Raw genomic sequence first — 10,409 nt, 5'->3', positions numbered from 1 at the left:
TTGTCTTTTGCTCCCTGGGCTTGAGGATGGACCAGCCCCTTCCCCTCCATACCTCAGTCACTCATTGGTTTAGATGGGAATGCTGTACTGACTGGACTGAGGGCATAAGAAAAGCAGAAGGGAGTTTTATACAAAGAGTATAAATACAATAGGTATTCACTGGGGCTGCTCCTGCCCTGGTCTTTCTCACTGGTCCCTTGCAAGGACTTCCCCATCCTGCAACTGCCGCCCCCTTGTGGCAAACACTCTCTTCCCCCGTGGCCTCAGCTTGCACTTGAGGATGCGTGGGCGGTCTGCGGACAGGCCCCAGACAGTCTGTTCTCTTGTGTGTTACCAGTCACTGTTTACTGCCCCAGGATTACTTTTCCCCTAGATGATTAATAGTGGAATGTCTATTCCCTTCAGGGACTACCCCATCTTCCAGTGCTTTCTGATCGAGGTATCAGATCAGGATAGTAAGACATGAGTGAAAGCATGGGTGGCCCCAGGACAATTATCTCCTTATACTTCCTGCTACTGTTCGTGAATGATAAGAGCACCCAGGAGGAGTGCCAGTGGCAGAATTGTAGGCACTGGGGGCATGATTAATTGGCACTTATGGTAGGGGGTAGATTTTATGCTTGAACAGGTTGGTGCTGTGAACCATAGAGGATGATTGGGAGAGCACAGTCCCAGACAGACCAGCCTGGCTGTGTGGAAGTGAAGCTTTCAGGCACACCTTATATATGACTGTGTGGCCGAAAGCAATAGACGCTCTGAATCATGGTGGTGATCCGATCCATGAATCACAGGAGGTATGTCTCATTTTTTCTACAACCATCAATTGAGCACCTGCTTTATTCCCTGGTGGAGGATCAGAAGGTGGATCAGAGAGGGTCTTTATTCTCTAGGAGCTCACGGTCTCCTGGGGGAAGGCTGACTTGTAACCCTATCATTACAATACGGTAGGGTTCATGTTGTATCAGAGAAGTGGTTACAGTACCAGAAGAATGAAGCCAGGGGACAGACATTAGCTGCTGGGAGCAGCTGAGGCAGGTTGCAAGAAGTCACCCTTCATTCTGGGAGAGAAGCAAGATGACGTTAACTCCAACCCCTCTGTTCAGGGATTGCTCCAGGTCCAGTGGTCTCCCTGTGGTCCAGCCAGACTGCGGGAGTGCCCCCCACTCCCCCCCAACCCCGCCCCTGCCCCGCCCCCCGCCTCAGGCTATTCCAATCATCCAATTGTGGATAGTGATTGCCCCCCACCCCCGCCAGGCCCTCCTAAGTGGGGGGCTCCTACAAGGCTCACCTACAGTGGGGTCCTGAAGTCTCTGTCAGAGGCAAAGTCCTCTCCCCTTTATTCATACCCAAGCAAGTTGGAAGCTTTCAAAGGTGATCTGCTAGGGAATTTAAGGGATCAACAAATGGAAACAAACGCCAGAAAAGGAAAAAATAAAAATAGTCATCCATGCGGAGAATTCAGATAGTGGACCCTTGACTCTATCTTCATGTCTGGTACCCCTGCGTGGACATACAGATCCTGGAAGTCTCTAACGCCCTGTGGTCCCTTGACTTCATCTGTTCTCCAAATACGGTTGTGGGCAGGGCTCAGAGAGGAGGTGCGCTAGGAAGAGGCTTGTCTATTTCCCTTTATTCATCAAGTTTCCTCTGTTAAGTCACTCTGATCTCTGAGTTCCAGGCTGTTACAGTTGGACACACCTTGCCAGTGCCTCAGGTAGGAAGCAACCTCTACTGCCAGGACTTTCTCTGGGGAGGGAGATTTAGTTTGATTGTGTTTTACAAAATGCATCCATTTCTGTGGGACCTGAAGATTTCTGCTCACTTGGCTTCTTGCCTGTTCCCTTGTGACTGTGTATTCAGTTCTGACCTCATACGTGGTTGTAGGTGGTAACAAGGGGGCCACGGTCTTGTCACCTCCTCCTTTCAAACCTCCCCCTTTTTGGGGGGGAAGAGGCTTGCTTTGCCCTAAAATGTTGTCTTCTGTAAAAAAAAAAGAAGTATTGGCAAGGGGAGAACCTCCTAAAGTGTGTGGATCTGAATGAATTTCTAGAACCTCAGGCTTGGAAGCAGCTCAGGGGTTACATACGCTGCTCGCTTCAAGTTTGGAGATGACAAAACTGAAATCTATAAAGGTAAAATCACCCACTCAAGGTCACACAGCTTATTAATGATAAATCAGGATGGAATGAAGACTGGATAGCAGGTATTCTTATTTCTTGGTAATTTTCCAAAGGTTTTCAGACTGTTTTCTGGAGAGCTTGGGAGTTTTGGGGGAACCATCTTAGCAGGTGTCTGGGTAGAGATGGAGCCCCCCCTCCTTCCCAGCAGCTGACTTTAAAACTAAAATGTTTAGGGGCGCCTGGGTGGCGCAGTCGGTTAAGCATCCGACTTCAGCCAGGTCACGATCTCGCGGTCCGTGAGTTCGAGCCCCGCATCAGTCTCTGGGCTGATGGCTCGGAGCCTGGAGCCTGTTTCCGATTCTGTGTCTCCCTCTCTCTCTGCCCCTCCCCCGTTCATACTCTGTCTCTCTCTGTCCCAAAAATAAATAAAAAACATTGAAAAAAAAAATAAAATGTTTAAAAATGATTATTTATTCTTGAGGGAGAGAGACAGACAGACAGAAAGAGGATGAGCAAGGGAGGGACAGAAAGAGAGAGAGAGAGAGACAGAGACAGAATCCAAAGCTGGTTCCAGGCTCTGAGCTGTCAGCACAGAGCCTGATGTGGGGCTCGAATTCACAAACCGTGAGATCATGACCTGAGCCGAAGTCAGATGCTTAACCGACTGAGCCACCCAGGCGCCCCGCAGCAGATGACCTTTGATCGGTTTTACACATTGGTCTTCTGGTATGATTTTGCTTCAGCAAAATGTTTCCCAATTTAGGAAGATAATTGAAAACTGCTGATGGTTCTGTGGATATTTAGCGAGTGATATGAGGGAACAAGATGGGGACTTCTCTCAAATGCTGATGCTGTGAAACTGACCTCTAAAGAAGTCCAAAATAGCAGCAAAGGAAGGGATCTCCTGTTGCCAAACCAACAGAAAAGCAAAAGGTATTCGAGTAACTGTTCTCACAACCTTGATGAGTGATTTTAATTTGAGTTACTAAATCACATTTCTTTCTTTCTATCTTTCAACTAGAAAGATTCCATGATTGTCTTCATGGAAAATATTGGGAATGACACTGATTGGTGGGAGTTGATGGACGAGTTTGCAAATTTCACTGGCACACCACCCACAGAAGAATATAGTCCCTGTAGGATAGAGATTGAAACACTCAACAAATATGCCGTACTGGTCATCTATGCCCTGGTCTTCATGCTGAGCCTGCTGGGAAACTCCCTGGTGATACTAGTTGTCTTATACAGTCAGGTCAGCCGATCTGTCACTGATGTCTATCTGCTGAACCTGGCCATAGCTGACTTGCTCTTCGCCCTGACCTTACCTATCTGGGCTGCCTCCAAGGCAAAGGGCTGGATCTTTGGCACATTCCTGTGCAAGGTGGTCTCTTTTCTGAAGGAAGTAAATTTCTACAGTGGTATTTTACTACTGGCCTGCATCAGTGTGGACCGCTACCTGGCCATTGTCCATGCCACACGCACGCTGACTCGGAAGCGGCACTGGGTCAAGTTCATATGCTTAGGCATCTGGGCCCTGTCCTTGCTCTTGGCCCTGCCCATCTTCATATTCCGTGAGGCCATCAAGCCCCCCTATTCCAGCCCAGTCTGCTATGAGGACATGGGTGCCAATACTGCAAAATGGCGGATGGTGTTGAGGGTCCTGCCCCAGATTTTTGGCTTCCTCCTGCCCTTGATGGTCATGCTGCTTTGCTATGGACTCACCCTGCGCACGCTGTTTGAGGCCCACATGGGGCAGAAACACCGGGCCATGAGGGTCATCTTTGCTGTCGTGCTCATCTTCTTGCTCTGCTGGCTGCCCTACAACCTGGTCCTGATCGCAGACACCCTCATGAGGCTCCGGGCGATCAAAGAGACCTGTGAGCGCCGCAATGACATTGGCCGGGCCCTGGATGCCACCGAGATTCTGGGCTTCTTCCACAGCTGCCTCAATCCCATCATCTACGCCTTCATTGGCCAGAAGTTTCGCCATGGACTCATCAAGATCATGGCCATCCATGGCCTCATCAGCAAGGAGCACTTGTCCAAGGACAGCAGGCCTTCCTTTGTTGGCTCTTCTTCAGGGAACACTTCTACTACCTTCTAGGCCCCTGCCCCTGTTGCAGCCCCTCGGGGCTCCTCCCTTGCCATCAGCACCCCATTCTAAGCCTCACGCCCACTGGCTGTCCACAGTCTCTATGTCAAGGCAGCCCCCGTTGTGGTTACAGGGAGTTACTGGGGTCACGTCCTTATCAGGCCCTCCTTGTATGGTTGAGAAAGCCTGCCCTGCTGCCCCTCCCCTTACTGTAGTTGCTATGTCAGCTGCTAGAGCTCAGTCCATCCTACCACTGAGCCCATAGCACCCTGTCCCCTGAGACACTTAAAGACATTTAACAGACATTCTTTTAAGTGACTACAGAAAGTTCCCACCATTGGGAGCCATTAGTGGCAAACAGCATTGGTTGCTGCCCCAACTCTCTCTTTCTTGCCTGTCAGCAAAGTCCACTTCCCTTGAGAGAGGCCAAAAAGGACAGGTACTCCTTTCTAAGACTCCTTTTTGCTAGGAGTGGCCTTATCATTCACTTCTGACTAATAAGATTTAAGGGCATTAGTGTGCTGGTCAACCACTGTCCTGGGGAAAAAAAAGTCCTGATTTGTAGCATTTGCCAAGTTGCCTGGTGTAAATGCTCCCACCGTGGCGATGTCAGGGGTGGTGGTGTTTAGCAACCAGCTCACAAAAATCTAGGAAATGTAATGATCTGCTTTCACAAGCAGGTACAAACCGGCTTCAGTGCACCATTGCTTAAGAGGAAGTCTGCTGGGACTGGAGGACTCCTGGGAAGTAACTCCTGATTGAACAAAGAAAGAGAGGGGCACCTGGGCCACCTCAGTTAAGCATTTGACTTTTGATTTGGCCTCAGGTAATGATCCCAGGCTATGCTGGGCTCATGTTATAGATTATTCGGTTAAGGAATGATCCCAAGGTCATGGGATCAAGCCTCATGTTGGGCTCTGCACTGAGTGTGGAGCTTGCTTAAGATTCTCTCTTTCTCTGTCTCTGCCCTTCTCCCCCACTCACACACACTCTCCTTCTAAAATAAAATGAAAACAATTTAAAAAAAGAATAAAGAGACACACACACACACATCCTTGGTTCTTGCCTTTAAATATGGTTGTAGGATATGATGTGACAAAAAGTCAAAAAGTGTGCCCAACATACTTAAGCAGATGAAGGCAATGGATAAAGAGGACCTAGAATAAAGAGTCCAGAAAGAAACCTAAGTCAGCATAAATGGTCAAATGGTTTTCGATAAGGGCACCAAGACTTCAATGGGGAAAGGATAGTCTTTCAACAAATGGTGCTGGGAAAACTAGATACCTACATGCACGAGAATGAACTTGATCTCTTTCCTTACACCTCATACAGAAGTTAATTCAAAATGAATCAAAAACCTAATAACAAAAGCTGAAACTATAAAACTCTTGGAAGAAAACATAAAGGAAAAGCTTCATTTGGTTTGAGGTTGGGGATGGAGAGATGTTCAGAGATGGGGTTTAGATCAAGGTTGAGATTGGAATCAGGGATGAGGTTGGAGTTGGACGTGATGTGGTGGGGAGCCAGGGATGGGGTGGCAGCTTGGAACAAGGCAGAAGATCAGAGAAGGATGAAAATTAAGGATGGGGGAAATCCAGAACAGGGAGAAATTGGGGATGAGATTGAGGGAGGTTCATATGGGCTTGGGAGCAGGTACAGAATGAGGTGTAGGAATGGGATGAGTGTGTGTGGGGGTGTGGTGAGTCTCAGGGAGAGAAGTCAGAACTGGAGTGAATGCTCAGGGGCTACTAGTGTAGTCCAATTAGTGGTTGGAGCAAAAAGACATCCTTGGGAGAGTGACCATTTTCTGGGGATCATTGTCTACAATGCTTTTCTGGGGGCCAGGATGGAGGTGACTTGGCCTATCCAGCTGGGGTTCTCCAAGGCGGTTGATGAGAAAGGAGTTAGGGCTCAAGCCCTAGGGGATAGATTTGGTGCAGAGAGAAGGCAGACGAATGCAGAAACCCAGGGAGGAAGGCTGGATACTGGGTATGGGAACCTCCCCTTCCTCTCCCTCCCTCCCTCGCTCCCTCCCTCCCTCCCCTAATGCCCTTCTGCCTTCTCCTCCTGCCTGATTAAATGCTTATGTTCCTTCATTCTCTGCTATTCCAAAGACAGCTCCATCAGGGCTTTAGTAAGTAAATATGGATCCATATTGAGCCTGAGAAAATACAAATGACTAATACATATCTGAAAACATGCCTGGCCTCGCTAGTAACCTGGGAAATGGGAATCAAACAATAATAAAATAATTTGGAAGTGTCTTAAATAGGAAGGGATATACAGTGGACTCTCCAACAACACTGGTTTGAATTGTATGCGTCCACTTATATGAGGATTTTAAAAAATAAATACAATACTATAAATGTATTTTCCTCCTGATTTTTAAAAATTTTTAAATACAATCCACATGAGGCTCACACTCATGATCCTAAGACTAAGAGTCCCATGCTCTACTGACTGAGCAAGCCAGGCACCCCTTCATGATTTTGTTTTTTAATGTTTATTTATTTATTTTGAGAGAGAGAGAGAGAGAAAGAGTGAAGGCAAGTGGGGGAGGGCCAGACAGAGAAGGAGAGAGAGAATCCCAAGTAGGCTCCACACTGTCAATGCAGAGCTCGATGCGGGGCTCAATCTCACAAACCGTGAGATCATGACCTGAGCTGAAATCAAGAGTCGGACACTTAACCGACTGAACCACCCAGGCACCCCCTCCATGATTTTCTTAATAACATTTTCTCTAGCTTATTTTATTGTAAGAATACAATATGCAATACATATACAAAATATGTGTTAATCTACTATTTATGTTATTGGTAAGGCTTCCAGTCAACAGTACGCTGTTAGCAGTTAAGATTTTGGGGAGTCAAAAGTTGCATATAGATTTTTGAGTGCAAGGTGTGGGGGTGGGGTCAGTGTCCCTAACCCTGTGTCGTCTAAGGGGCAACTGTAGTCAGAACTCCTTCCAAACAAGGGCAACATTGTTCAATTAGATTTTCAGTGCAGTGTAATTCTCTGGGTTATAGCTCAAGACATAAATAATTTGCATTTCAGATCTGTAGCAATGTCAGATGTGGGTACTAAAATAACACAGTATACTGAAATATCAAAAACGAGTGTTTAAACCACTAGGTAGGATAAGGATTAGATACCTGGTCAAGGTCAGGGAGATGGTTCGCCTCAGAAAGGGCTTAGTGTCCAGGGTGATGCTGGGATCAGAGACGGGGTGCATCTTAGGAGGGGACTGGGGTGTCAGAGATGCTAGAGAGCCAGGGATGGGGCTAGGTTAGGGTTGAGGGGAACATCAGGATAGAGTGGGGGACAGGGATTGGGATGTGAATGTATGTTCTGCTCGATGCTTGCTAATTTTAAGTTTTGAAAATTTGTCTTGGGGGCACCTGGCTGGCTCAGTGGGAAGAGCATGTGACTCTTGATCTCAGGGTCATTAGTTCAAGTCCCACATTGGGTGTAGAGATTACTAAAAATGAATGAATGAATGAATGAATGAACTTAAATAAAGAATATCAAGTTTAAAAAAAATAAAGAGAATTTGTTTTGTAGGCTTGGTTTAAATTTTCCAGCCTCCATGTAATTATGTTGAAATACACTATTTTTCCCTACCCTAGTTACACTTCTGACCAACCATGGCCCCATCACCATCCCTTGCCCTCAGTTCAGTGGCCCGTTCTTACCAGTTCCAGCAAAAACATTAATTGACAGTCTGGGTTTTATTCGAAAGGGGTTTAAGATGACCCCTTTCTGTGCAACTTTCATTCGAACTAGCATCTTTCAGAGGCTGAAAATTCTCGTAGATGCAGTCAAAATAAAAGGGCTGCCTCCTCTTTGGTCTAAGAGTCTTTGTGAGATGTGTCTTTTCTTTTTTTTTTTTAATTAAAAAAATTTTTTTACAGTTTATTTATTTTTGAGAGAGAGAGAGAGAGAGAGAGAGAGAGAGAGACAAAGCACGAGCAGGGGAGGGGCAGAGAATCCGAAACAGGCTCCAGGATCTGAGCTGTCAGCACAGAGCCCGACTCAGGGCTTGAAACCCAAAGCTGTGAGATCATGACCTGAGCTGAAGTCGGACGCTCAACCAACTGAGCTACTCAGGTGCCCCCTGAGATGTGTCTTTTCTGAGGTGACCACTAACCAAGAAATCATGATGGACTACAGCCTTTTGCTGCAGAGGTTGGAGAGGCCAAAGATCTGCGGGTTTGTCCCTTCTAGAAAATCCTAAGTGGCTAACACCTATGTTCTTAACACTGTTGTTTGTATCCATCCTGGTATTCTGAGTTTAAACTCAAGATCCTTCTTCCAACCTTGAGGGTAAACATGAATTAAAGAATTAGAAATATATAAAATAAACAGAACATGTTTCAGACCTTCTAAAATTAGTTTTTTAAGAAATAAAAGTATTTCATGTACATTGTTTCAAAAAACTGAAATAGCTTTATAAAGCTTATAATGAACATTAACAACAACCCTCCTACACTACTCCTTGCAGGGAAAGGCAACAACTTTCAACTTTCATAGTTGTTTCATTTAATGGTGCTGTACATATTTCTTTTTTTTAAATTTTTATTCATTTATTTTGAGGCAGGGAGGGGCAGAGAGAGAGGGAGAGAGAGGATCCCAAGCAGGCTCTGCTCTGCCAGCACAGAGCCCAACTTGGGGCTCGAACTCACAAACCGTGAGATCATGACCTGAGCCAAAGTCAAGAGTTGGTCACTTAACTGAATGAGCCACTCAGGCACCCCAATAGTGATATCCATGTATCTGAATATCATGCTTATTCACCTGGTTCTTGATTCCTGTCCCCTGCACCCTCCCCCCCCTCCCCCCTCCCCCCCCCCCCCCCCCCCCCCAGTTTTAGAAATCATTTATTGACCTTCTCCTTTGGCTTCTGAGGATGTAACACTTTTTCAAACTCTGTCCAGCATTTACCACTGTCCAAGCAAACATAAATACTGTCTCTCCCATTCTCCCAGGAAAGATAATCACACTTTCCGGTTAAACCAACATTCAATGTTTTTGCTATAATGACTATGTAAAAAATTATTCATAATTGGGTACAATGTTTACATTTTCTTTCTTTGTACAAGTTCTATTTTCTCTGGAATTAACAATAGGATTTTCCATTACTTTTTATTACATCATTCTTAAATGTCTCCCTCAATACATCAATATTCATCAGATAATCTATATGTATATTTTTCCTTCTTGGAGACTTCATTCATGGGGCCCTTCATAGTCCTGTTTTTGATCTGGACAGGTTAATTCTCCAGGCCTGCCTTTTTTTTTTTCCCCCTAAATGGTTTTAACTACATTTCCAGATAGATTTTAGAGTCTGATAGCCAATTTCTACAAAATTATCCTACTGGGATTTTGATATGGATTATTTTGAATCTGCAGATCAATTTGGAGAAAGTTGACATCTTAACAATATTGAGTTTTCCAATCCATAGCATGGTATCTTTCTCCAGTTTTTTATGTCTTTTCTTTAAAAAAATTTTTTTTAATGTTTATTTATTTTTCAGAGAGAGAGAGAGAGAGAGAGAGAGAGAGAGTGTGTGTGTGTGTGTGTGTGTGAGCAGGGGAGGGGCAGAAAGATATGGAGACACAGAATCCAAAGCACAGAGCTGTCAGCACAGAGCCCAATGCGGGGTTTGAACTCACAAGTGGTGAGATCATGACCTAAGCAGAAGTCAGACGCTTAACTGACTGAGCCACTCAGGTGCCCCCATTTCTTTCTTTCTTTTTTTTTTTTTTTAAATATTTGTTTGTTCCTTTATTTGAGAGAGACAGAGAGAGTGTGAGCAGGGGAGGGGCAGAGAGAGAGGGAGAGAGAATCCCAAGCAGGCTCCGCTCTTAGTATGGAGCTGGAATCAGGGCTTGATCCCGTGACCCTGGGATCGTGACCTGAGCTGAAATCAAGAGTCAGATGCTTAACTGATCCACCCTGGTGCCCCAACCAGTTTTTTTTTTTTTATGTATTTCCTAATTTATCTATGCAATGTTCTGTAGTTTTCAGTACATAGATCTTGTACCTATTTTGTTAAATTTGTCCCTAGGTATTTTGTGGTTATTTTGATGCTTTTATAAATGGTATTCAAATTTTTTTCCAGTTTCTTTTTCTTACCAGTATATAGAAATATAACTGCATTATGTAACTTGACCTTGTATCCTGGGACTTCAGTAAA

General features: G+C 45.3%; 1 protein-coding gene across 1 annotated transcript; it reads left to right on the top strand.

Annotated features, from left to right (window-relative positions):
* Window positions 1–1,622: 1,622 nt before the first annotated feature.
* On the top strand, window positions 1,623–5,012 carry LOC101085650 (C-X-C chemokine receptor type 2). Its single transcript, XM_011285563.4, has 2 exons — window positions 1,623–1,714; window positions 3,142–5,012. Exon 2 carries the CDS (start codon window positions 3,151–3,153, stop codon window positions 4,222–4,224), a length of 1,074 nt encoding a protein of 357 aa, XP_011283865.1. The 5' UTR covers window positions 1,623–1,714; window positions 3,142–3,150; the 3' UTR covers window positions 4,225–5,012.
* The last annotated feature ends 5,397 nt before the right edge of the window (window positions 5,013–10,409 follow it).

Source organism: Felis catus, chromosome C1 (assembly GCF_018350175.1).
Source record: "Felis catus isolate Fca126 chromosome C1, F.catus_Fca126_mat1.0, whole genome shotgun sequence".
In the NCBI taxonomy this organism is placed as follows: Eukaryota; Metazoa; Chordata; class Mammalia; order Carnivora; family Felidae; genus Felis; species Felis catus.
This window is presented reverse-complemented; position numbering and strand designations above follow the sequence as displayed.

What these genes read in the sequence shown, in the direction of transcription:
- LOC101085650 (XM_011285563.4), top strand. Translation starts at nt 3,151, where the DNA reads ATGATTGTCTTCATGGAAAATATTGGGAATGACACTGATTGGTGGGAG.